General features: G+C 46.0%; 1 protein-coding gene across 1 annotated transcript in view; it reads right to left on the reverse strand.

Moving 5' to 3' along the window:
* Nucleotides 1-24,953, reverse strand: part of NUP133 (nucleoporin 133) — a 301,419-nt gene that overhangs the window by 205,006 nt on the left and 71,460 nt on the right. The window contains exon 7 of the mRNA XM_040429313.1: nt 13,165-13,317. Within this exon, the coding sequence (XP_040285247.1) occupies nt 13,165-13,317 (153 nt within the window). The remainder of the gene's footprint in view (nt 1-13,164; nt 13,318-24,953) is intronic.

Raw genomic sequence — 24,953 nt, forward strand, 5'->3', positions numbered from 1 at the left:
AGACCATTTCAACCAGAAATTTGCAGATTTGTATACCCCTGAGCAAAACATCTGCGTAGACGAGTCCCTAATACATTTTACCGGGCGCCTTGGCTTCAAACAATACATCCCAAGCAAGCGTGCCCGGTATGGGGTCAAATTGTATAAGCTCTGTGAAAGGGCCACAGGCTATACCCACAAATTTCGGATCTATGAGGGAAAAGATCAGACCCTGGAGCCGGTCGGTTGCCCTGACTACCTGGGGAGCAGTGGGAAGACAGTCTGGGACTTGGTGTCACCCTTATTCGGCAAGGGGTACCATCTTTATGTGGACAATTTTTACACAAGTGTGGCCCTCTTTAGGCATTTGTTTCTAGAACGGATTTGCGCCTGTGGCACCGCGCGAACTAGTCGCGTGGGCTTCCCCCAACGGCTTGTAACCACCCGTCTTGCAAGGGGGGAGAGGGCTGCCTTGTGTAACGAAGAACTGCTCGCGGTGAAATGGAGAGACAAGCGTGACGTTTACATGCTCTCCTCCATTCACGCAGACACGACAATCCAAATTGAAAGGGCAACCCGTGTCATTGAAAAGCCCCTCTCAGTCCACGACTATAATGCGCTCATGGGAGGGGTGGACTTCAATGACCAGATGTTGGCTCCCTATTTAGTTTCCCGCAGAACCAGACGCTGGTATAAGAAGGTGTCTGTATATTTAATTCAATTGGCGCTGTACAATAGTTTTGTTCTCTACAGTAAGGCTGGGAGAACAGGATCCTTCCTCAAATTCCAGGAAGAGATCATCGCGAACCTCCTTTACCCAGGAGGTTCCGTGGCCCCATCCACCAGTGTAGTTAGCCGTCTACACGAGCGACATTTCCCCAGTGTCGTTGCTGGTACCTCAACCCAACCGCCACCCCGAAAAAAATGTTGTGTCTGTAGCAGGAGTGGAATAAGGCGTGACACCCGCTATTTCTGTCCTGACTGCCCTGACCACCCTGCCCTATGCTTAGGTGAGTGTTTCCGGAAGTACCACACACAGGTACACCTAGCATAGGGATTGCATCTCACAGGACAGGCACACAGGGCTATTAGGGCCCTTTTACTCACAGCTGCTGCAAACCTCTCCTTTCACCTGGGATAAAGTGCATCTTTGGGCGATTTGCGCTTTGCACATTGTCCCATGGGGAAGGAGAGGTTTGTTCTATAAAGGTAAAAAAAACTAAACAAAAAAAAAATTACCGGTAAGTAAAAAAGTTTAAAAAGTTTAAAAAAAGTTAATATGTTCTGTTCTAAAGTTAATAAAGTTATTGCTTTGCGGCCTGGTTTTTTCTTTTTTGTTTTGTTTTTTTTACCTTCCAGGTGGACCAACCGATCGACTAGCTGCAGCACTGATGTGCATTCGGACAGAAGCATTGCGCTGCTGTCAGATTACACGCAAGTCGGTGTATGCGGCGCTGCAAGACGAGATTTCTCCTCTGCAGTAAAAGATATGTTTGCCGAGGCATATGAGCTGAGGAGGTGGCAGTGTTCATATACTTTGGCAAACACTTTGTATATATAAAAAAAAAATCCCGGCAATGATTTATTCATCCACATCGATTGATGTGAATGGAGAAATCGGGTTTGCCAGGGCATACGAGCTGAAGTGGGTATGGATGTTGGGCGGAGCTCCTATGTCCTGGCAGACGCCTTTCCCCTCCTTTTTCTTTTTTTGGCAGAGATTTTTTCATCCACATTGATCGATGCGAATGAAGAAATCTGTGCCGTTCATTTTTTTCTTTCAGCCCAGAGGCTGAACGGAAAAAAAAAATCTCATTACCTGTATGCTCAATATAAGGAGAATAGCAGAAACTCCTTATGCTGGGCATACATGTAATGATTGCGGAGACCCTCAAATGCCAGGGCAGTACAAACACCCCACAAATGACCCCATTTTGGAAAGAAGACACCCCAAGGTATTCGCTGAGGGGCATATTGAGTCCATGAAAGATTGAAATTTTTGTCCCAAGTTAGCGGAAAGGGAGACTTTGTGAGAACAAAATCAAAAAAATCAATTTCCGCTAACTTGTGCCAAATTTTTTTTTTTTCTATGAACTCGCCATGCCCCTCATTGAATACCTTGGGGTGTCTTCTTTCCAAAATGGGGTCACATGTGGGGTATTTATACTGCCCTGGCATTTTAGGGGCCCCAAAGTGTGAGAAGAAGTCTGGTATCCAAATGTCTAAAAATGCCCTCCTAAAAGGAATTTGGGCACCTTTGCCCACCTAGGCTGCAAAAAAGTGTCACACATCTGGTATCTCTGTATTCAGGAGAAGTTGAGGAATGTGTTTTGGGGTGTCTTTTTACATATACCCATGCTGGGTGAGATAAATATCTTGGTCAAATGCCAACTTTGTATAAAAAAATGGGAAAAGTTGTCTTTTGCCAAGATATTTCTCTCACCCAGCATGGGTATATGTAAAATGACACCACAAAACACATTCCCCAACTTCTCCCGAGTACGGAGATACCAGATGTGTGACACTTTTTTGCAGCCTTGGTGGGCAAAGGGGCCCACATTCCAAAGATTGCGTCCTAGCGGCGGCCCTGTTATTCCTTCTGGACGCGCCGGCACGTCCTCTCGCGAGACGCAAGATTTCCTGTGAACGCGCGCGGGCAGGCTGTAGATGCGATTTTTTTTACCCCTAAAAAGGTATATTAGACGCTGTTTTGATAACAGCGTCTAATATACCTGCTACCTGGTCCTCTGGTGGTCCCTTTTGCTTGGTTCGACCACCAGAAGACACAGGCAGCTCTGTAATAAGTAGCACCAAACACCACTACACTACACCCCCCCCCCCCCCCCGTCACTTATTAACCTCTTATTAACCCCTGATCACCCCATATTAGACTCCCTGATCACCCCCCTGTCATTGATCACCCCCCTGTAAGGCTCCATTCAGACGTCCGTATGTGTTTTGCGGATCCGATCCATGGATCCGCAAAAAACATACGGACGTCTGAATGGAGCCTTACAGGGGGGTGATCAATGACATATAGCCCATATAGACTCCCTGATCACCCCCCTGTAAGGCTGGCTCCATTCAGGAGGTCCGTATGTGTTTTGCGGATCCACGGATCCATGGATCGGATCCGCAAAACACATACGGACGTCTGAATGGAGCCTTACAGGGGGGTGATCAATGACAGGGGGGAGATCACCCCATATAGACTCCCTGATCACCCCCCTGTCATTGATCACCCCCCTGTAAGGCTCCATTCAGACATTTTTTTGGCACAAGTTAGCGGAAATTGATATTTTTTTATTTTTTGTTTTTTCTTACAAAGTCTCATATTCCACTAACTTGTGACAAAAAATAAAATCTCACATGAACTCACCATACCCCTCACGGAATCCAAATGCGTAAATTTTTTTAGACATTTATATTCCAGACTTCTTCTCACGCTTTAGGGCCCCTAAAATGCCAGGGCAGTATAAATACCCCACATGTGACCCCATTTTGGAAAGAAGACACCTCAAGGTATTTTGTGAGGGGCATGGCGAGTTCATGTAAAATTGAATTTTTTGTCACAAGTTTGCAGAAAGGAAGACTTTGTGAGAAAAAACAAAAACCCCAAAAATTTATGCTAACTTGTGCCAAAAAAAAAAAAAACTTCTATGAACTCGCCATGCCCCTCACAGAATACCTTGGGGTGTCTTCTTTCCAAAATGGGGTCACATGTGGGGTATTTACACTGCCCTGGCATTTTAGGGGCCCTAAAGCGTGAGAAGAAGTCTTGAATCTAAATGCCCTCCTAAGGCCTCTTTCACACTTGCGTTGTTGGGATCCGGCATGCACTTCCGTTGCCGGAGGTGCCCGCCGGATCCGGAAAAACGCAAGTGTACTGAAAGCATTTGAAGACTGAGCCGTCTTCAAAATGCTTTCAGTGTTACTATGGCACCCAGGACGCTATTAAAGTCCTGGTTGCCATAGTAGGAGCGGGGGAGCAGTATACTTACAGTCCGTGCGGCTCCCGGGGCGCTCCAGAATGACGTCAGAGCGCCCCATGCGCATGGATGACGTGACTCTGGAGCGCCCCGGGAGCCGCACGGACGGCAAGTATACTGCTCCCCCGCTCCCCACTACACTTTAACATGGCTGCAGGGACTTTAGCGTCCCGCCAGCCATGGTAACCACTCTGAAAAAGCTAAATGTCAGGTCCGGCAATGCGCCGAAACGACGTTTAGCTTAAGGCCGGATCCGGATCAATGCCTTTCAATGGGCATTAATTCCGGATCCTGCCTTGCGGCAAGTCTTCAGGATTTTTGGCCGGAGCAAAAAGCGCAGCATGCTGCGGTATTTTCTCCGGCCAAAAAACGTTCCGTTCCGGAACTGAAGACATCCTGATGCATCCTGAACGGATTTCTATCCATTCAGAATGCATTAGGATAAAACTGATCAGGATTCTTCCGGCATAGAGCCCCGACGACGGAACTCTATGCCGGAAGAAAAGAACGCAGGTGTGAAAGAGCCCTAAAAGATACTCATTGGAATTTGGGAACCTTTGCGCACCTAGGTTTCAAAAAAGTGTCACACATGTGGTATCGCCGTACTCAGGAGAAGTAGGGCAATGTGTTTTGGGGTGTCTTTTTACACATGCCCATGCTGGATGACAGAAATATCTCTCTATAATGACAACTTTGTATAAAAAAAAAATGGGAAAAGTTGACTTTTAGAGAGATATATCTCTCACCCAGCATGGGTATATGTAAAAATACACCCTAAAACACATTGCCCTACTTCTCCTGAGTACGGCGATACCACATGTGTGACACATGCCTAGGTGCGCAAAGGGGCCCAAATTCCAATGAGTACCTTTTAGGAGGGCATTTTTAGGCATTTGGATTCCAGACTTATTCTCACGCATTAGGGCCCCTAAAATGCCAGGGCAGTATAACTACCCCACAAGTGACCCCATTTTGGAAAGAAAACACCCCAAGGTATTTCGTGATGGGCATAGTGAGTTCATGGAAGTTTTTATTTTTTGGCACAAGTTAGTGGAATATGAGACTTTGTAAGGAAAAAGAAAATAATAATAATAATTTTCCGCTAACTTGTGACAAAAAATAAAAAGTTCTATGAACTCACTATGCCCATCAGTGAATACCTTAGGGTGTCTACTTTCCGAAATGGGGTCACTTGTGGGGTGTTTGTACTGACTGGCCATTGTAGAACATCAGGAAACATGACAGGTGCTCAGAAAGTCACAGTTGCTTCAAAATGCGGAAATTCACATTTTTGTACCATAGTTTGTAAACGCTATAACTTTTACCCAAACATTTTTTTTTATCTAAGACATGTAGAACAATAAATTTAGAGAAAAATTTATATAGAAATGTATTTAAAAAAAATAATAATTACAACTGATAGTGAAAAATGTCATTTTTTTGCAAAAATGTAGTTAAATTTCGATTAATAACAAAAAAAGTTAAAATGTCAGCAGCAATGAAATACCACCAAGTGAAAGCTCTATTAGTGAGAAGAAAAGGAGGTAAAATTCATTTGGGTGGTAATTTGTATGACAGAGCAATAAACCGTTAAAGTAGTGTAGTGCAGAATTGTAAAAAGTGGTCTGATCATTAAAGGGGTTATCCGAGTTATGAAAAAAATATAATATAGCACTGAATATCTGATATATAACTGAGCTAAGCAAGTTTTATGCAAAAAAAAATATATATATATTTCCTCATTTCCCTGGTTCTTTTCTGGCCCTTTGTTTACATGCAATAAAAACAATCTCTGCCCCTCCCCCTGCTCTGCTAAGGGAGTGAATACAAGAGCTGCCCTGAGTGACATGTCTGCCTGCTGGGAGACTCTGCAGCTGGGACTACAAGTCCCAGCTGTATAATGACACTGCTAAGGGAGTGGATACAAGAGCTGCCCTGAGTGCTGGGAGAAAACAGCAACTTGTAAGTGTAGAACTACAAGTTCCACTTATATAATGACACTGCAAATACACACAGGATCTTCCCCCTACCTGTAATGCTTTGTAGAACTTCTCTTTCAGCTCCTGTGCCCAGCATTTGTCTCCTCACTGTTGCAGCTACACAGTAAACACTTCAGCCCTGAGTCTGTGCAGCTGAAGGGGGATAGATTCCTAGGATAGAGCGCACAGCCTTCAGGCTTGTAAACGACCTTTATCAGAGCAGGGAGAAAAGCTGACATCACAGGTCATGTGACCTGAGAAACCAGCCACTGGAGATAAAAGTGAGTGAATTGGAAAGCTGTTACATTTGCCCAGTTAGGAACATAGAAAGAACAAAAAAATAACTCGGATAACCCCTTTAACCACCTCAGCCCCCAGTGCTTAAACACCCTGAAAGACCAGGCCACTTTTTACACTTCTGACCTACACTACTTTCACCGTTTATTGCTCGGTCATGCAACTTACCACCCAAATGAATTTTACCTCCTTTTCTTCTCACTAATAGAGCTTTCATTTGGTGGTATTTCATTGCTACTGACATTTTTACCTTTTTTGTTATTAATCGAAATTTAACGATTTTTTTGCAAAAAAATGACATTTTTCACTTTCAGTTGTCAAATTTTGCAGAAAAAATGACATCCATATACAAATTTTGCTCTAAATTTAATGTTCTACATGTCTTTGATAAAAAAAAAAATGTTTGGGTAAAAAAAAAAATGGTTTGGGTAAAAGTTATAGCGTTTACAAACTATGGTACAAAAATGTGAATTTCCGCTTTTTGAAGCAGCTCTGACTTTCTGAGCACCTGTCATGTTTCCTGAGGTTCTACAATGCCCAGACAGTACAAACACCCCACAAATGACCCCATTTCAGAAAGTACACACCCTAAGGTATTCGCTGATGGGCATAGTGAGTTCATAGAACTTTTTATTTTTTGTCACAAGTTAGCGGAAAATGATGATTTTTATTTTTTATTTTTATTTTTCTTACAAAGTGTCATATTCCACTAACTTGTGACAAAAAATAAAAAGTTCTATGAACTCACTATGCCCATCACGAAATACCTTGGGGTCTCTTCTTTCCAAAATGGGGTCACTTGTGGGGTAGTTATACTGCCCTGGCATTCTAGGGGCCCAAATGTGTGGTAAGGAGTTTGAAATCAAATTCTGTAAAAAATGACCTGTGAAATCCGAAAGGTGCTCTTTGGAATATGGGCCCCTTTGCCCACCTAGGCTGCAAAAAAGTGTCACACATCTGGTATCTCTGTATTCAGGAGAAGTTGAGGAATGTGTTTTGGGGTGTCTTTTTACATATACCCATGCTGGGTGAGATAAATATCTTGGTCAAATGCCAACTGTGTATAAAAAAATGGGAAAAGTTGTCTTTTACCAAGATATTTCTCTCACCCAGCATGGGTATATGTAAAATGACACCCCAAAACACATTCCCCAACTTCTCCTGAGTACGGAGATACCAGATGTGTGACACTTTTTTGCAGCCTAGGTGGGCAAAGGGGCCCATATTCCAAAGAGCACCTTTCGGATTTCACAGGTCATTTTTTTACAGAATTTGATTTCAAACTCCTTACCACACATTTGGGCCCCTAGAATGCCAGGGCAGTATAACTACCCCACAAGTGACCCCATTTTGGAAAGAAGACACCCCAAGGTATTCGCTGATGGGCATAGTGAGTTCATGGAAGTTTTTATTTTTTGTCACAAGTTAGTGGAATATGAGACTTTGTATGAAAAAAAAAATCATCATTTTCCATTAACTTGTGACAAAAAATAAAAAATTCTAGGAACTTGCCATGCCCCTCACGGAATACCTTGGAGTGTCTTCTTTCCAAAATGGGGTCACTTGTGGGGTAGTTATACTGCCCTGGCATTTTCCAGGGGCCCTAATGTGTGGTAAGTAGGTAAATGACCTGTGAAATCCGAAAGGTGCTCTTTGGAATGTGGGCCCCTTTGCCCACCTAGGCTGCAAAAAAGTGTCACACATGTGGTATCTCCGTACTCAGGAGAAGGTGGGGAATGTGTTTTGGGGTGTCATTTTACATATACCCATGCTGGGTGAGAGAAATATCTTGGCAAAAGACAACTTTTCACATTTTTTTATACAAAGTTGGCATTTGACCAAGATATTTATCTCACCCAGCATGGGTATATGTAAAAAGACACCCCAAAACACATTCCTCAACTTCTCCTGAATACAGAGATAACAGATGTGTGACACTTTTTTGCAGCCTAGGTGGGCAAAGGTGCCCAAATTCCTTTTAGGAGGGCATTTTTAGACATTTGGATACCAGACTTCTTCTCACGCTTTGGGGCCCCTAAAATGCCAGGGCAGTATAAATACCCCACATGTGACCCCATTTTGGAAAGAAGACACCCCAAAGTATTCAATGAGGGGCATGGCGAGTTCATAGAAAAAAGAAAATTTGCCACAAGTTAGCGGAAATTGATTTTTTTGATTTTGTTCTCACAAAGTCTCCCTTTCCGCTAACTTGGGACAAAAATTTCAAATCTTTCATGGACTCAATATGCCCCTCAGCGAATACCTTGGGGTGTCTTCTTTCCAAAATGGTGTTATTTGTGGGGTGTTTGTACTGCCCTGGCATTTGAGGGTCTCCACAATCATTACATGTATGCCCAGCATTAGGAGTTTCTGCTATTCTCCTTATATTGAGCATACGGGTAATGAGATTTTTTTTTTCCGTTCAGCCTCTGGGCTGAAAGAAAAAAATGAACGGCACAGATTTCTTCATTTACATCGATCAATGTGGATGAAAAAATCTCTGCCAAAAAAAAAAAGGAGGGGAAAGGCGTCTGCCAGGACATAGGAGCTCCGCCCAACATCCATACCCACTTAGCTCGTATGCCCTGGCAAACCCGATTTCTCCATTCACATCAATCGATGTGGATGAATAAATCATTGCCGGGATTTTTTTTTTTATATATACAAAGTGTTTGCCAAAGTATATGAACACCGCCACCTCCTCAGCTCATATGCCATCAGAGGAGAAATCTCGTCTTGCAGCGCCGCATACACCGACTTGCGTGTAATCTGACAGCGGCGCAATGCTTCTGTCAGAATGCACATCAGTGCTGCAGCTAGTCGATCGGTTGGTCCACCTGAAAGGTAAAAAAAAAAAAAAAAAAAAAAAAAAAAAATAAACAAAAAAGAAAAAACCAGGCCGCAAAGCAATAACTTTATTAACTTTAGAACAGAACATATTAACTTTTTTTAAACTTTTTTTTACTTACCGGTAATTTTTTTTTTGTTTAGTTTTTTTTACCTTTATAGAACAAACCTCTCCTTCCCCATGGGACAATGTGCAAAGCGCAAATCGCCCAAAGATGCACTTTATCCCAGGTGAAAGGAGAGGTTTGCAGCAGCTGAGAGTAAAAGGGCCCTAATAGCCCTGTGTGCCTGTCCTGTGAGATGCAATCCCTATGCTAGGTGTACCTGTGTGTGGTACTTCCGAAAACACTCTCCATAGCATAGGGCAGGGTGGTCAGCACAGTCAGGACAGAAATAGCGGGTGTCACGCCTTATTCCACTCCTGCTACAGACACGACATCTTTTTCGGGGTGACGGTTGGGTTGAGGTACCAGGAACGACACTGGGGAAATGTCGCTCGTGTAGACGGCTAACTACACTGGTGGATGGGGCCACGGAACCTCCTGGGTAAAGGAGGTTCTCGATGATCTCTTCCTGGAATTTGAGGAAAGATCGTGTTCTCCCAGCCTTACTGTAGAGAACAAAACTATTGTACAGCGCCAATTGAATTAAATATACAGACACCTTCTTATACCAGCGTCTGGTTCTGCGGGAAACTAAATACGGAGACAACATCTGGTCATTGAAGTCCACCCCTCCCATGAGCGCATTATAGTCGTGGACACAGAGGGGCTTTTCAATGACACGGGTTGCTCGCTCAATTTGGATTGTCGTGTCTGCGTGAATGGAGGAGAGCATGTAAACGTCACGCTTGTCTCTCCATTTCACCGCGAGCAGTTCTTCGTTACACAAGGCAGCCCTCTCCCCCCTTGCAAGACGGGTGGTTACAAGCCGTTGGGGGAAGCCCACGCGACTAGTTCGCGCGGTGCCACAGGCGCAAATCCGTTCTAGAAACAAATGCCTAAAGAGGGCCACACTTGTGTAGAAATTGTCCACATAAAGATGGTACCCCTTGCCGAATAAGGGTGACACCAAGTCCCAGACTGTCTTCCCACTGCTCCCCAGGTAGTCAGGGCAACCGACCGGCTCCAGGGTCTGATCTTTTCCCTCATAGATCCGAAATTTGTGGGTATAGCCTGTGGCCCTTTCACAGAGCTTATACAATTTGACCCCATACCGGGCACGCTTGCTTGGGATGTATTGTTTGAAGCCAAGGCGCCCGGTAAAATGTATTAGGGACTCGTCTACGCAGATGTTTTGCTCAGGGGTATACAAATCTGCAAATTTCTGGTTGAAATGGTCTATGAGGGGCCGAATTTTGTGGAGCCGGTCAAAAGCAAGGTGGCCTCTGGGAAGGGAGGTGGTGTTGTCGCTAAAATGCAGAAAACGCAGGATGGTCTCAAATCGTGTCCTGGACATAGCAGCAGAGAACATGGGCATGTGATGAATCGGGTGCGTTGACCAATATGACCGCAATTCATGCTTTTTTGTCAGGCCCATGTTGAGGAGAAGGCCCAGAAAAATTTTAAGTTCGGAAACTTGGACTGGTTTCCACCGGAAAGGCTGGGCATAATAGCTTCCCGGGTTTGCGGTTATAAATTGTGTGGCATACCGGTTTGTCTCTGCCACGACTAAGTCCAAGAGCTCCGCAGTCAAGAACAGCTCAAAAAATCCCAGGGCCGAGCCGATTTGAGCCGTCTCAACCCGAACTCCAGACTGGGCGGTGAAAGGGGGAACTACTGGTGCGGCTGAAGTTGGTGACTGCCAATCAGGATTTGCCAGCACCTCAGGGACTCTAGGGGGTCTACGGGCCTGTCTGTGCGGTGGCTGCGACGGGGTAACTATTGCACGTGCCACCGTACCAGCTTCAACTGCCCTTCTGGTGCTCGCTACTTCACCATGTTGTACGGCAGTGCTGGTACTAGGTCCAGGAAGGGCTGCGCTGCTGGTGTATGCCTCACCACGTGATCCGGCAGCGACAGCCCCACTCTGCTGCTCTTGAAGCGGATCCTGCGCAACCTGTGGTCTAGCGACATGGGGCCGGGTACGCCTGGTGCTGCCAGGGACCTCCACCTCCTCGTCCGAACTTTGGGTCAGAGAGCCACTGCTTTCCACAGGTTCATATTCTGACCCGCTAGATTCATCAGATGAGGGTTCCCACTCCTCATCCGACTGGGTCAGAATCCTGTAGGCCTCTTCAGAAGAATACCCCCTGTTTGACATTTTGGACTACTAAATTTAGGGGTATTCCCTGAGACTACCCAAGAAAAAAAGCAAACCTGTCTTACAAAGGGGAGGCTAGCGAAGTACCGGAGGCTGCTGCGGTTGATAAAAAATATCAAAACTGATTTTTTTATCGCCGCAGTGCGTGTAAAGTGAATGTGCAGTGATCAAAAAAAAATATTTTTTTGTTACTGCGGTGGGGCGGGCGTGGGTGAACGCACGTGTGGGCGACCGATCAGGCCTGATCGGGCAAACACTGCATTTTGAGTGGAGGGCGAGCTAAGGTGACACTAATACTATTATAGATCTGACAGTGATCAGTTTTGATCACTTACAGATACTACAAAAGTACAAATGCTGATTAGCGATACGCTAATCAGCGAATAAAAGTGACTGCGGTGCGGTGGGGTGGGCGCTAACTGACGCTAACTACCTAACCAAGGGGCCTAAACTATCCCTAAAACCTAACAGCCAATACTAGTGAGAAAAAAAAGTGACAGTTTACACTGATCACTTTTTGTCTTTCACTAGTGATTGACAGGGGCGATCAAAGGGGTGATCAAAGGGTTAATTGGGGTGCAGGGGGGTGATCAGGGGCTACAGTGAAGTGTTTGGTGCTACTCACAGTTCAGTCTGCTTCTCTGCTGGATCCAACCGACGAAAAGGACCAGCAGAGAAGCAGAGAAGCCATATAACAGATCATATTTACTAATATGATCTGTTATATGGCTTGTGATTGGATTTTTTAAAAATCGCCAGCCTGCCAGCCAATGATCGTTGCTGGCAGGCTGGTGACGAACTTCTTCTTTAACTTTTGCCGGCCCGCGATGCGCATGCGCGGGCCGGCTTTGAGCGAAATCTCGCGTCTCGCGAGATGACGCGTATATGCGTGACTCTGCGCAGCGCTGCCACCTCCGGAACGCGATCCTTAGGCGGTCCGGAGGTGGTTAAGGGTGTTCAAGCTAGGGGGGCTGAGGTGGTTAAAGGGGTTCTGTCACCAAGTTTTGGGCTATAGAGCTGCGGACATGCACGGCTAGATCGCCGCAAGCATGTCCGCAATATACCTGTCCCATGAAGCTGGTTGCTTTTATTGTGCTTAAAAAAATGATTTTATATATATGTAAATTAGAATTGTATGTGTCCAAGGGGCTGTACTAACCTTCCTGGTGCCCAGCCACGCCCGCCTGTGAAGGTGCCCAGCACCGCCTATGTCCTCAGAATCTCCTCATTTCATCAACGATAGATAGCTGTAATCTCGCGATGCGCGAGCTCGCGCATGCGCAGTTCTTTCCCTGAGGCTGATGCCAGCACAGGGAAGGAACACTATACCGGCATTGCGCATGCGCGAGCTCGCGAATCGCGAGATTACGGCAATCTATCGTTGATGAAAGGAGGAGATTCGGAGGACATAGGCGGTGCTGGGCTCCTTCACAGGCGGGCGTGGCTGGGCTCCAGGAAGGTTAGTACAGCCCCTTGGACACATACAAGTCTAATTTACATATATATAAAATCATTTTTTAAGCACAATAAAAGCAACCAGCTTTATGGGACAGGTATATTGCGGACATGCTAACGGCGATCTAGCCGTGCATGTCCGCAGCTCTATAGCCCAAAACTTGGCGACAGAATCCCTTTAACAAATCAGGTGCATCTCACGCCAGTGCAGGGAGATCAAGACTGGCGGATGGATCCGCCAGCCTTGAGATACAGCGATTTTGCAAGTTCTCCCACTTAGAAATCATGGAGGGGTTTGAAATTCACATTGTAGGTGCATTCCCACTCAGAGATAGAAATGTAAAACATATGCTTACCCATATGGCATCAGAAATATCTTCTTTCAGCACACGGTTCATGTCCCAATTTAGAACGTGATATTCAGAATTATCATCCATATCCCACTTATTTATGTTGTTATTGGTAAGAGTATAAAAGCAATCTCCTTTGTCCCACAGCACACTGAGGAGCTGCAAAAAAAAAAAAAGTTACAAATATAAGGAATGAACTGCCTATAATGGCACCTTAGAACAAGGTCTGCTGAATTCTGCCAGTTACAGAGCTGTAAATATCTTCCAGCAGATATAATGAACTCTTTCTTTCCCCAGAGGTTTTTTGGTTTTTGCGCTCTTTGCCTTCCCAGAGCCATAACTTTTTTATTTTTCTGTTCACATAGCCGTATGAAGGCTGCAGAACTAGTTTTACTTTCCAATGCCACCATTTAATATTGCATATAAAGTTGTGGGGAGCAGGGAAAAAAAAAAAATCCAAATGGGGTGGAATTAGAAAAAAAATAGAGCCACAGTTTTACTATTTTTTTTTATTTACAATGTTCGATATTCGATAAAACTGACCAGTTAGGCTACTTTCACACTTGCGTTTGGAGCGGATCCGTCTGGTGTCTGCACAGACGGATCCGCTCCTATAATGCAAACGCTTGCATCCGTTCAGAACGGATCCGTCTGCATAACTGGTTTTTACAGATCTGATTTTTCACTTCGTGAAAACTCATATCCGACAGTATATTCTAACACAGGCGTTCCCATGGTGATGGGGACGCTTCAAGTTAGAATATGCTAAAAGAACTGTGTACATGACTGCCCCCTGCTGCCTGGCAGCACCCGATCTCTTACAGGGGGCTGTGATCCGCACAATTATTGTGCGAATCATAGCCCCCTGTAAGAGATCAGGTGCTGCCAGGCAGGAGGGGGCAGTCATGTACACAGTTCTCAGTATATTCTAACTTGAAGCGTCCCCATCACCATGGGAACGCCTCTGTGTTAGAATATACTGTCGGATCTGAGTTTCACGATCTAACTCAAATCCGATGGTATATTCTAACATAGAGGCGTTCCCATGGTGATGGGGACGCTTCAAGTTAAAATATACCATCGGATTGGAGAAAACTGATCTGATGGTATATTAATAGGGGACTCCTGACTTTACATTGAAAGTCAATGGGGGACGGATCAGTTTGAAATTGCACCATATTGTGTCAACGTCAAACGGATCCGTCCCCATTGACTTGCATTGTAAGTCTGGACGGATCCGTTTGGCTCCGCACGGCCAGGCGGACACAAAAACGCTGCAAGCTGCGTTCGGGTTTCCGCCTGCTGAGCGGAACGGAGGCCAAACGGTGCCAAACTGATGCATTCTGAGCAGATCCGCATCCACTCAGAATGCATTGGGGCTGTACGGATCCGTTCGGGGCCGCTTGTGAGAGCCTTCAAACGGAACTCACAAGCGGAACCCCGAACGCAAGTGTGAAAGTAGCCTTACTTTTATTCTCTAGGTCAGTACGAATCGGGCCTTATATGTGTAGTTTTTCTTGTGTTTTGATACTGATAAAATAATATTTTTTCGTTGCAATATTCTGACCCCTATAACTTCTTTTGTAGTTCTGTGTAATGGAGCTGTGTTTCTTATGTAGCCCTGCTACAGGCTGCTGCATAGTGTTTCCATAGAAAACACCATGCAGCAGCCTCCTGTAAATCTCAATGACAGGGGTTGCCGCATACACGCTCCGGTGCCTCTGATCACCGCCAGAGGAGTCCTGAGCATACCCGGAAGTGCGCAGTTCTGGGTTTTCGTGTGCACAGATGCCATGGTCAAGATTGAAAACGGCATCCGAAGGGTTAAATGTCTGCAACTGGCATTATCGCCGGTCATGGACATGAGTCTCGGGTGCTTGCTGAATGAAACAGTAGGCTGTCACAGCGAGGTGTGGGAGGTAACACCACACCAAACACAAGAAGGGGGGGGGGGGGGGGGGGGGGGTATCTGGCCTAGAAACTAAGGAGAGGAAAAGGTCACCACCTAATGAATCCTAACCCTAGCCCTGACTGCTAACCGAATGAACAGACCTCCGTGGTAGGACCGTTGATTCACTGGAACCTAAAGCCTGACTTACCCTGTAATGCCCAAAGGTAGTGATAGGGCCCAAAGGCGACCTGTTCCTTAAGCTGAAGGAACAGGGGTCTTGACTCAGACCAGATACCAGAAGGCAGGGGAAACAACACAAAACAAATACAAAGGAATGAGACACTTAACTCCTGAAGTAGAAGAAAGAGCAGGAACACCAGAGGAGACAACAGACACCAGCTCTTCCACTTGCAAATTAAGCTATACACCGCAAGGAGTGAAGGGAGTAGCCAGACTTAAATAGTAATGACCACTATGCTGCACCTGACTAGAGGTGCGGTCATTACCATCAACTACAAAGTGAAATTAAAAGAGGCTTTTAGATGACATCACGTGCAGACAGCCTCTCTGACCTTCTAACACCTAGCCTGGAAGTGACCATGACAGAGGCGCTCTGGAGCGGGCGACATCTTTAAAGACGCGGCCAGTGCCGTACTAGTATGGCACTGGTTGGGAAGGTGTTATTAAAGTGTAGCGGTTATGACTGTCGTTTTTCTAATGTGTAGGGAACATTTTACCAATATATGTTAATTAGTGAAGTTGTACATTTATAGTAGAAAAATAGCCCTGAAATGTCCCTTGGCAGCGCTCTGTAAATGAGCGTTGCTAAGGCATACAGTATCTGTCTTTCTAATACAGTACAGTTCAGTAGTGACTGGGAAGATGGCTGGGCGCTGCTGCCCTCACATAGTGGACAATAGATTAATATCTGGACCCTAAATATATATTCATATCCTTGCTATTTTTCACTCATCAACGTGGCCAGCACTGTCCGTGAGCGATTCTGCAGGCTCCCCAGCTCGCTGAATAACAAAGTTATATACCGTACTATAACTGTCCCTATCAGAGGTCGCACTACATTTTTTCCGGAACAGTAAACATACCACTCGTACAGTTTTTGAGAAATATTTTTAGAAGAAGAGGAGTACAAAGGTTGAGGTACCGGTAGTTCAAATATATAATACGTAGGCGTACACTTGTTCACGTCTGTGTTGGAGACTCCATTCGAGGCCTCTGTCACAGATTCCATCAAAAAGACCGGACAAAAAAGCCTAGCATGTAGGACTTTTTGTCTGGTAAAAATACAGGCTCCTGAATGGAAACTGAATGGACTCCATCATAGTCAGTGGAGTCTGTTCAGCTCGGTTCCTGCAAGTTGGGGTGGGTTCATATTATGTTTTTGTCATACATGACAGTTACACTTTAACAAACCATTTTCAGCTAAGCATTCCCATAAAGTAGCACTGCCACAAAAATGTTTACTAACCTGTCAGAAAGGTGCATGACATAATCTGTAGTGAATGTAATCTTCTCACCAGTGACTGTATTTGTGAGTTATCCTCTCCCTTCTGATTTCCAACTTGACACAGGGCAGGAGGTCAATTACTTCTCTGTTAATTCCTAGGATACTTAGATTCAGGCTCTCACAGGAATACATAGAGAAAAGGGCTTCCTGTCTACACATAAGGCCTCTTGCACACTAGCGTATGGCTTTTTCAGTATTTTGCGGTCCGCAAAAAATACGGATGACGTCCGTGTGCATTGCATTTTTTGCGGAACGGAACAGCTGGCCCCTGATAGAACAGTACTATCCTTGTCTGTTATGCGGACAATAATAGGACATGTTCTATCTTTGAACGGAACGGAAAAACGAAAATATGGAAATGGAAGGCATACGGAGTACCTTCGTTTTTTTTTTGCAGATCCATTGAAATGAATGGTCCCGTATACGGAACGCAAACGTTAACGTGTGCAAGAGGCCTAAGGCTGGTTTCACATCACTGTTTCATTTTCTTTTCTTCTGATCTTCCAGAAGAATATAAAAAATAAAAAAAAAGGATCCTGTTGCACCTTATGCACATTTTGCATCCATTTTAGACATTTCTGTCTAATATCTGTTTTTAAAGACAGAAAAAGTACTTAATGCAGGACTTTTTCTTCTGTCAAAAAAATAAAAATCTCTCAGATGGAAAAGCCTAAAACACATACCAAATGTGCATAATGGATGCACTGGAACCTTTTTTAATCATTATCCTGTTTTTGTTTTTTCCTGTTACTTTGATGGATCAGAAGAACGGAAAAAGAAACGGTGATGTGAAACCAGCCTAAGATGCTGTGTTATATATAAAGTCTAATTGCTGGTCAAATGACACAGCTGAGAATCAGAAGGAAGGGGATAACTCACAAGTACAGACACTGGTAAGAAGATTACATCATGTACCTTTCTAACAGGTCAGAGAATAAAAAGGTTTGCGGGAGTGCTACTTTAACCAATCACAGTTTTCTAATATTTTTAAAACTAAGCACAGATCTGAGAGAAGTATCAAATAAAAAAAATAAAAAATAAAAAACCTGTTCACCTTTTAAATGCCCAGCACTCCAGTACTGCTGCTCGGGGTCCCTGCTGTAAAGCGATAATATCATATTCATTGTTTACAAGACCACTTCTGCCTATCGCTGGCATCAGTAGTCATTTGCTGTTCAAGCATACAACTGCTAAGGGCAGTTACAGGCTGCAAGGTTTTTATTTTATTTTATACTTTTGTTTACATTTTCTACTCCTTTGTGCTCATGTTTTAAAAATCTTGTTTATCAGCTTCTGACCACCCATAGAATATATACTCCTCAGCATTAAAATTCCAACACCAAGAAGTACAAGCTGTATGGTTATGCAAATCAAGGAAGTTGCAGGTGTCCCTAAGATCTGCATTTGATCTAAGATCATATTTTTAAGCACCTAGCTTCATATCTGTCTGAGAAGCATAAGGCCCCTTTCACACGGGCGAGTTTTCCGCGCGGGTGCAATGCGTGAGGTGAACGCATTGCACCCGCACTCAATCCGGACCCATTCATTTCTATGGGGCTGTGCACATGAGCAGTGATTTTCACGCATGACTTGTGCGTTGCGTGAAAATCGCAGCATGCTCTATTTTGTGCGTTTTTCACGCAACGCAGGCCCCATAGAAGTGAATTGGGCTGAGTGAAAATCGCAAGCATCCGCAAGCAAGTGCGGATGTGGTGCGATTTTCACGCACGGTTGCTAGGAGACGATCGGGATGGGGACCCGATCTTTATTATTTTCCCTTATAACATGGTTATAAGGGAAAATAATAGCATTCTAAATACAGAATGCATAGTACAATAGGGCTGGAGGGGTTCAAAAATGTAATAATTTAACTCACCTTAATCCACTTGTTCGCGCAGCCGACATCTCTTCTGTCTTCATCTGTGAGGAATAGGACCTTTGATGACGTCACTGCGTTCATCACATGGTCCATCACCATGGCTATTATTTTCCCTTAAAACCATGTTATAAGGGAAAATAATACAATCTACACAACCTTGAACCCAAACCTAAACTTCTGTGAAGAAGTTCGGGTCTGGGTACCACATTCAGTTTTTTTATGACGCGCGTGCAAAGCGCATTGCAAAACTGACTGCAATTACGTACCTACGCGTGCGGGTTTGCCACAATGCACCGGGACGCATCCGGACCTAATCCGGATACGCTCGTGTGAAAGAGGCCTAAGGCCTCTTTCACACGAGCGTGACGGATTGGCTCCAGATGCGTTCAGGGTGCATTCAGTGAAACTCGCACCATTTGGCAAGCAAGTTCACAATTACAGACAAAACTGAATGTTAATTTTTTTTTTCCCCGCGGTTGCAACGCATTTTGATGCATTTTTCACGCACGTGATAAAAAAACTGAAGGTTTACAAACATCTCTTAGCAACCATCAGTGAAAAACGCATTGCATTCGCACTTGCTTGCGGATGCAATGCAGTTTTCAATGAAGCCCCATTCACTTCTATGGGTCCAGGGCCGCGTGAAAAATGCAGAATATAGAACATGCTGTGTTCTTCACGCAGAACTGATGCGTGAAAAAAAAAAAACGCTCATGTACACAGACCCATTGAAATGAATGGGTCAGGATTCAGTGCGGGTGCTATGCCTTCATGTCACGCATTACACGCGCGCGGAAAAGCAGCGTTTTGGTGTCAGTCTCCAAAGCGGAATGGAGACTGAACTGATGCATTCTCAGTGGATCCTTTTCCATTCAGAATGCAAACTGATCTGTTTTGGACCCCTTGTGAGAGCCCTGAACGGATCTCACATTCGGAAAGCCAAAACCAGAGTGTGAAAGTAGACTTATTAGGGAGGGGGAACTGCACAGAGGACCTTGCCTCCAAAGGGCATGTCCTGATTAGCCGAAACATCAATTCTGTTGTGCTTCGTAAAAGTGTGTAAGCTCTTACACTTGGCCGCAAAACATCTGTTTTATGGAAGCTGAGGATTTTGCTGCCCAAGATGCAGATATTGACCCAGTGAAATAGGCTTTTAGGAATGGTGAAACTGGTTTCCCTTTGGCTCTGTAGGCTTCAGATTTGGCTATTCTAATGTATCAAGAGATGGAACTTTTCAAGGACCGCAGAACTGTAGGAAAAGGTTTTTATCAATTCTCCATTGCCTTGTTGTTTCTATATAGTGGGAAAACTGCCCTTTTGACATCTATTGTATGGAAGAAGGATTCCAGAGTATTCCTTGGGCTGGCACAGAAAGATGGAATTACTATATCTTGGGATATGTCAAAGAAACAAACAATTTTTGGCAAGAAGTTTTGTTCCAATTTGAATATTAGCTTTTCATCCAATGTTCTTAAGTAGGGTTTTTGAATGGAAAGAGACTGTAATTCATTCACTCACTAGTATAGCTGATGTTATTGCTACTAAGAAGATATAGGGTCACTTATCAAACTAGTGTAAAGTAGAACTGGCTTAGTTGTCCATAGCAACCAATCAGATTCCACCTTTTATTTTTGACAGCTCCTCTGGAAAAAAAAAGGTGGAATCAGATTGGTTGCTAGGGGCAACTAAGCCAGTTCTACTTTACACCATTTTGATAAATGACCCCAATGCTTTTAAAGTGAGTAATCTAACTCAAATAGACTGCAAAGGCTCAAAATGGTTCAGTAAGCGCTCCAGATGGTGAACAAAATGGTCGGACTCCAGATGTGTTAGTCACCTGGGTAACGCTGGAAAGAAATGGGTGACTACCAGCTGCTCCGCGCTGTCGCTTTCATCTGAGAGTCCCTCGCAGCTGCCTGGAAAAGGAGGGCGGGCGAGGTCCTGGATGTGCGCAGGCTAGATCATAACTTATAGGGTGGGCGTTGTGACCTGCTACGATTAGTTACTGTACAGGGCTCCGAAGCAGTGTATGGTGGAGCAGCAGCTGCTCCCGCTGTGACCGGTCCGCAGCGTAAGAGTGTGTGTCAGGCGCCGTGCACTGCATACAGTGATGTCTCCTCAGTGTGGTCTGTACAGTGAAGTGGGATCTATGCAGTGCAGTGGGATCTTCTCAGTGTGGCAGAGGGTAGTGTGACCATGTACAGTGAGTACAGTTATGACTAGTGCAGTGTAGTACTATGCCCAGTGTAGAGTAGTGCAGAACAGTACGGTACCAGCGCTGTATATCCAGTGTAGTGCGGTGAGTACGGTACCAGCGCTATATATCCAGTGTAGTGAGTATGGTACCAGCGCTGTATATATCCACTGTAGTGCAGTGTGTTCTGTGTAGCTGTTGTCTTATACCTCTTTCACATGGGCGTGTTCCTTACGGGAATCACGCTCCATGTGGGAGCGATCCTCCTTTCTGGACTTAGGAAGCGCATTGCGTTATACTGATTTATAATGCTCTGTGCGACCTGTATCAAGCCCAGAGAACTGCTTTAATAAAAGTTGATCAATAAATGATATATACCCCAGGATGGTAGTGGTACTATTTAAAAGTAGAATCCCATGTGAACGAAGGTTTATCTGCCCAAAACAAAATTAAATCAAAAGTATGCAATCAATTAATATTTCTACACTGGAGGATCTAATTGAAATTAGCTCAGAAGACCCTTCACTTGAGCCATTTAAATCCTGAGCCCTGTGTTACATACTGGTTTGGATCTAAAAGAAAGAGCATGCCTCATTACACAGGATGGCCAAGTGATGATGACATTTTGAATGTTTATTGGGGCCAATAAACCCTAAATTTTGAACTATGTAAATAGTTTTCATCAGTGATGAAAGTTCAAGTTTTTAAGTTCAGCTGTAAGGCCCCTTTCACACGGGCGAGTATTCCGCGCGGATGCGATGCGTGAGGTGAACGCATTGCACCCGCACTGAATACCGACCCATTCATTTCTATGGGGCTGTTCACATGAGCGGTGATTTTCACGCATCACTTATGCGTTGCATGAAAATCGCAGCATGCTCTATATTCTGCGTTTTTCACGCAACGCAGGCCCCATAGAAATGAATAGGGTTGCGTGAAAATCGCAAGCATCCGCAAGCAAGTGCGGATGCGGTGCGATTTTCACGCATGGTTGCTAGGAGACGATCGGGATGGAGACCCGATCATTATTATTTTCCCTTATAACATGGTTATAAGGGAAAATAATAGCATTCTAAATACAGAATGCATAGTAAAACAGCGCTGGAGGGGTTAAAAATAAATAAAAAATCATTTAACTCACCTTAATCCACTTGATCGCGTAGCCCGGCATCTGCTTCTGTCCCCTTTACTGAATAGGTGACCTGTGGTGAGCATTAATTATAGTTCAAGGACCTGTGATGGCGTCACTCCGGTCATCACATGGTACGTCACATGATCTTTTACCATGGTGATTCACCATGTGATAGTCAGTCTGGGTTTTGGGGAAGGACAACCAGCTCTTCTCTGCTCAGGCCAATAAGGAACTATCAGGATTAGTTTGCAACTCTCTGATCAGAATTTCTGGAGGACCCTGGAAATTAACAAATTAGACCCCTCTGGGCTACCACATGAGGGATCTTCGCAGGGGAAGCTGCGCCTGCAGTGCCAAGCAAAGGCGTGTATAGAGAGGACGGAGAGCCACCCACTTGATCCGACTTCTGTCTGCAACATGTAGTAATAATGTTGTGAATCCAGTCGAGCTCCCAGCACCTCTCTGGCACCTCTCCTCTAGTAGGACATGAAAAACACTTGGGAGGAAGGGGAGGGGTGGAGTTTTTAAACCTCTGTTTTTTTTTTCCTGTCCTATGAGAAGAAATGCAGTCTCAGGTCGCTGTCATGGAGACGACTGGGGTAAAGTACAAATTGCCCTGCAGAAAAAGGAGACTTTTGTATTACTTACCAGTAAAGTCTCTTTCTCGCTCTTCCTTGGGGGACACAGGAAACCATGGGTATAGCTCTGCTCCCTAGGAGGCGTGACACTAAGTGAAAGCTGTAAGCCCCTCCTCCATCAGCTATACCCTTCAGCCTGGAGAAGAGACTGCCAGTTGCGTGTCCAAGTAGTGAAAGATAACCACCAACCGGAACAAAGAACCGTCAAGCCCCAACGGGGGGAACCAAGCCGGAACCACAACTGTAAACCCAAATGAAGGGCGGGTGCTGTGTCCCCCAAGGAAGAGCGAGAAAGAGACTTTACTGGTAAGTAATACAAAAGTCTCCTTTTCTCGCCCATATTCCTTGGGGGACACAGGAAACCATGGGACGTTCCAGAGCAGTCCCAGAAGGGAGGGACCAGAACAAACTAGACCAACACCGGAGGCATCAATCAACTGCCGCCTGCAACACCAGACGGCCTAAAGCAGCGTCAGCCGACGCATGAGTATGCACCCTGTAGAACTTGGTGAAGGTGTGCAAGGAGGACCAAGTGGCCGCCTTGCAAATCTGCTCCGTAGAAGCCCGATTTCTCTGAGCCCAGGAAGCCCCGACCGCTCTAGTGGAATGAGCGGTAACACCGAGGGGCGGAACCTTGCCCTTGGCGAGATAAGCCTCAGTAACAGCCATCTTGACAAAACGGGCGATAGCAACTTTGGATGCCGCCAACCCTCTGCGCGACCCCTCCGGAACCACAAAGAGCGAGTCAGTACGCCTGAAAGAGCTGGTTACCTCCAGGTAAACCTTGAGCGCCCTGACAACGTCCAGGCGATGAAGCTCCCTCTCCCTAGGGTGGGAAGGGGAAGGACACAAAGAGGGGAGAACGATGTCCTCGTTCAGATGAAAGGCGGAGACCACCTTAGGAAGGAAGGAAGGGACCGGACGAAGAACTACCTTGTCCTGGTGGAACACTAGGAAAGGTTCCAGACAGGAGAGTGCAGCCAATTCGGACACCCTCCGAAGAGAGGTGACGGCTACAAGGAAAATAACCTTGCAGGACAGAAGTCGCAAGGAAACCGTCCGCAGAGGCTCGAAAGGAGAAGCCTGGAGCGCTGAGAGAACCAGGTTCAGGTCCCAGGGCGGTACCGGAGGCCGGTACGGGGGAACCGCGTGAGCCACGCCCTGAAGGAAGGTCTTGACAGGACCAAGGGGGGCCAGTGGGCGCTGAAACAAAATGGACAGCGCAGACACCTGACCCTTCAAAGAACTAAGACCCAGACCTTGGGCAAGTCCGCTCTGCAGGAAGGACAAAACGGTGGGGAGAGAAAAGCGGAGCGGAGGAGTCCCCAGATCGGCACAGAACCCCAAATAGGTCCTCCAGGTCCTATAATAGATCCTAGAAGAGGACGGCTTACGGGCGCGGATCATGGTGTGGACGACGTCCGCAGAAAAACCCCTACGTGTCAGGACGGTGGTCTCAACAACCACGCCGTCAAACGTAGGGACCTTAAACGCGGGTGGAAGATCGGTCCCTGAGAGAGAAGATCTACCCTGGCGGGCAGCGGCCAGGGCGCGTCTGCCAGGAGCAGCATAAGGTCGGCATACCAAGACCGGCGGGGCCAGTCCGGAGCGACCAGAATCACCGAGACGCCTTCCGCCGCGATCTTCCGAAGGACCTTGGGCAGGAGTGGGATGGGAGGGAATATGTATGGGATCCCTGGCCCTGGACAGATAGGCGGGGACCTTGTGATTGAACTTGGAGGCCATGAGGTCCACGTCCGGTATGCCCCAACGAAGGCAAATGGCCTCGAATACCTCCGGGTGAAGAGACCACTCGCCGGGGTCGACAGTGGTGCGACTGAAGAAGTCCGCCGCCCAATTGTCCACCCCTGGAATAAAAATTGCCGATAGGGCCGGGACGTGGGCTTCCGCCCAACGGAGAATGCTGGAGACCTCCCTCATTGCAGCAGCGCTGCGAGTGCCCCCCTGGTGGTTTATGTACGCCACAGCCGTGGCGTTGTCCGATTGTACACGAACTGGATGACCCTTCAACAGATGAGTCCAGTGTCGTAGAGACAAAAGGGCCGCTATCAGCTCCAGGACATTGATCGAGAGTTTGGACTCCAATGGAGACCAAATGCCCTGGACGGATCGGGGAGGAAACACGCCTCCCCAGCCCAAGAGACTGGCATCGGTTGTAACCACCAACCAGTTGAGTGGCAGAAAAGACCTGCCCAGAAGAGGGGACTGTAACCACCAGCGGAGAGATGACCTCACCGGAGGCGATAGATGGAAGGGATGATCCAGAGACTGCGGCGATTTGTCCCAGGAGGAGAGGATCGCCGTTGGAGAGGGCGGGAGTGAAACTGCGCAAACGGGATCGCCTCGAAGCAGGCAACCATCTGCCCCAAGACCCGCATGCAGAAGCGGAAGGACGGTCGACGGTGGAGAAGGAGACCCCGAACCGCCCCACGGAGGATCAGACGTTTTTCCGAGGGAAGACGTACTTCCGCCGCTCCCGTGTCTAAAAGCATTCCCAGGAAGACCAGTTGTCTGG

Source organism: Bufo bufo, chromosome 4 (genome assembly GCF_905171765.1).
Source record: "Bufo bufo chromosome 4, aBufBuf1.1, whole genome shotgun sequence".
Classification (NCBI taxonomy): domain Eukaryota; kingdom Metazoa; phylum Chordata; class Amphibia; order Anura; family Bufonidae; genus Bufo; species Bufo bufo.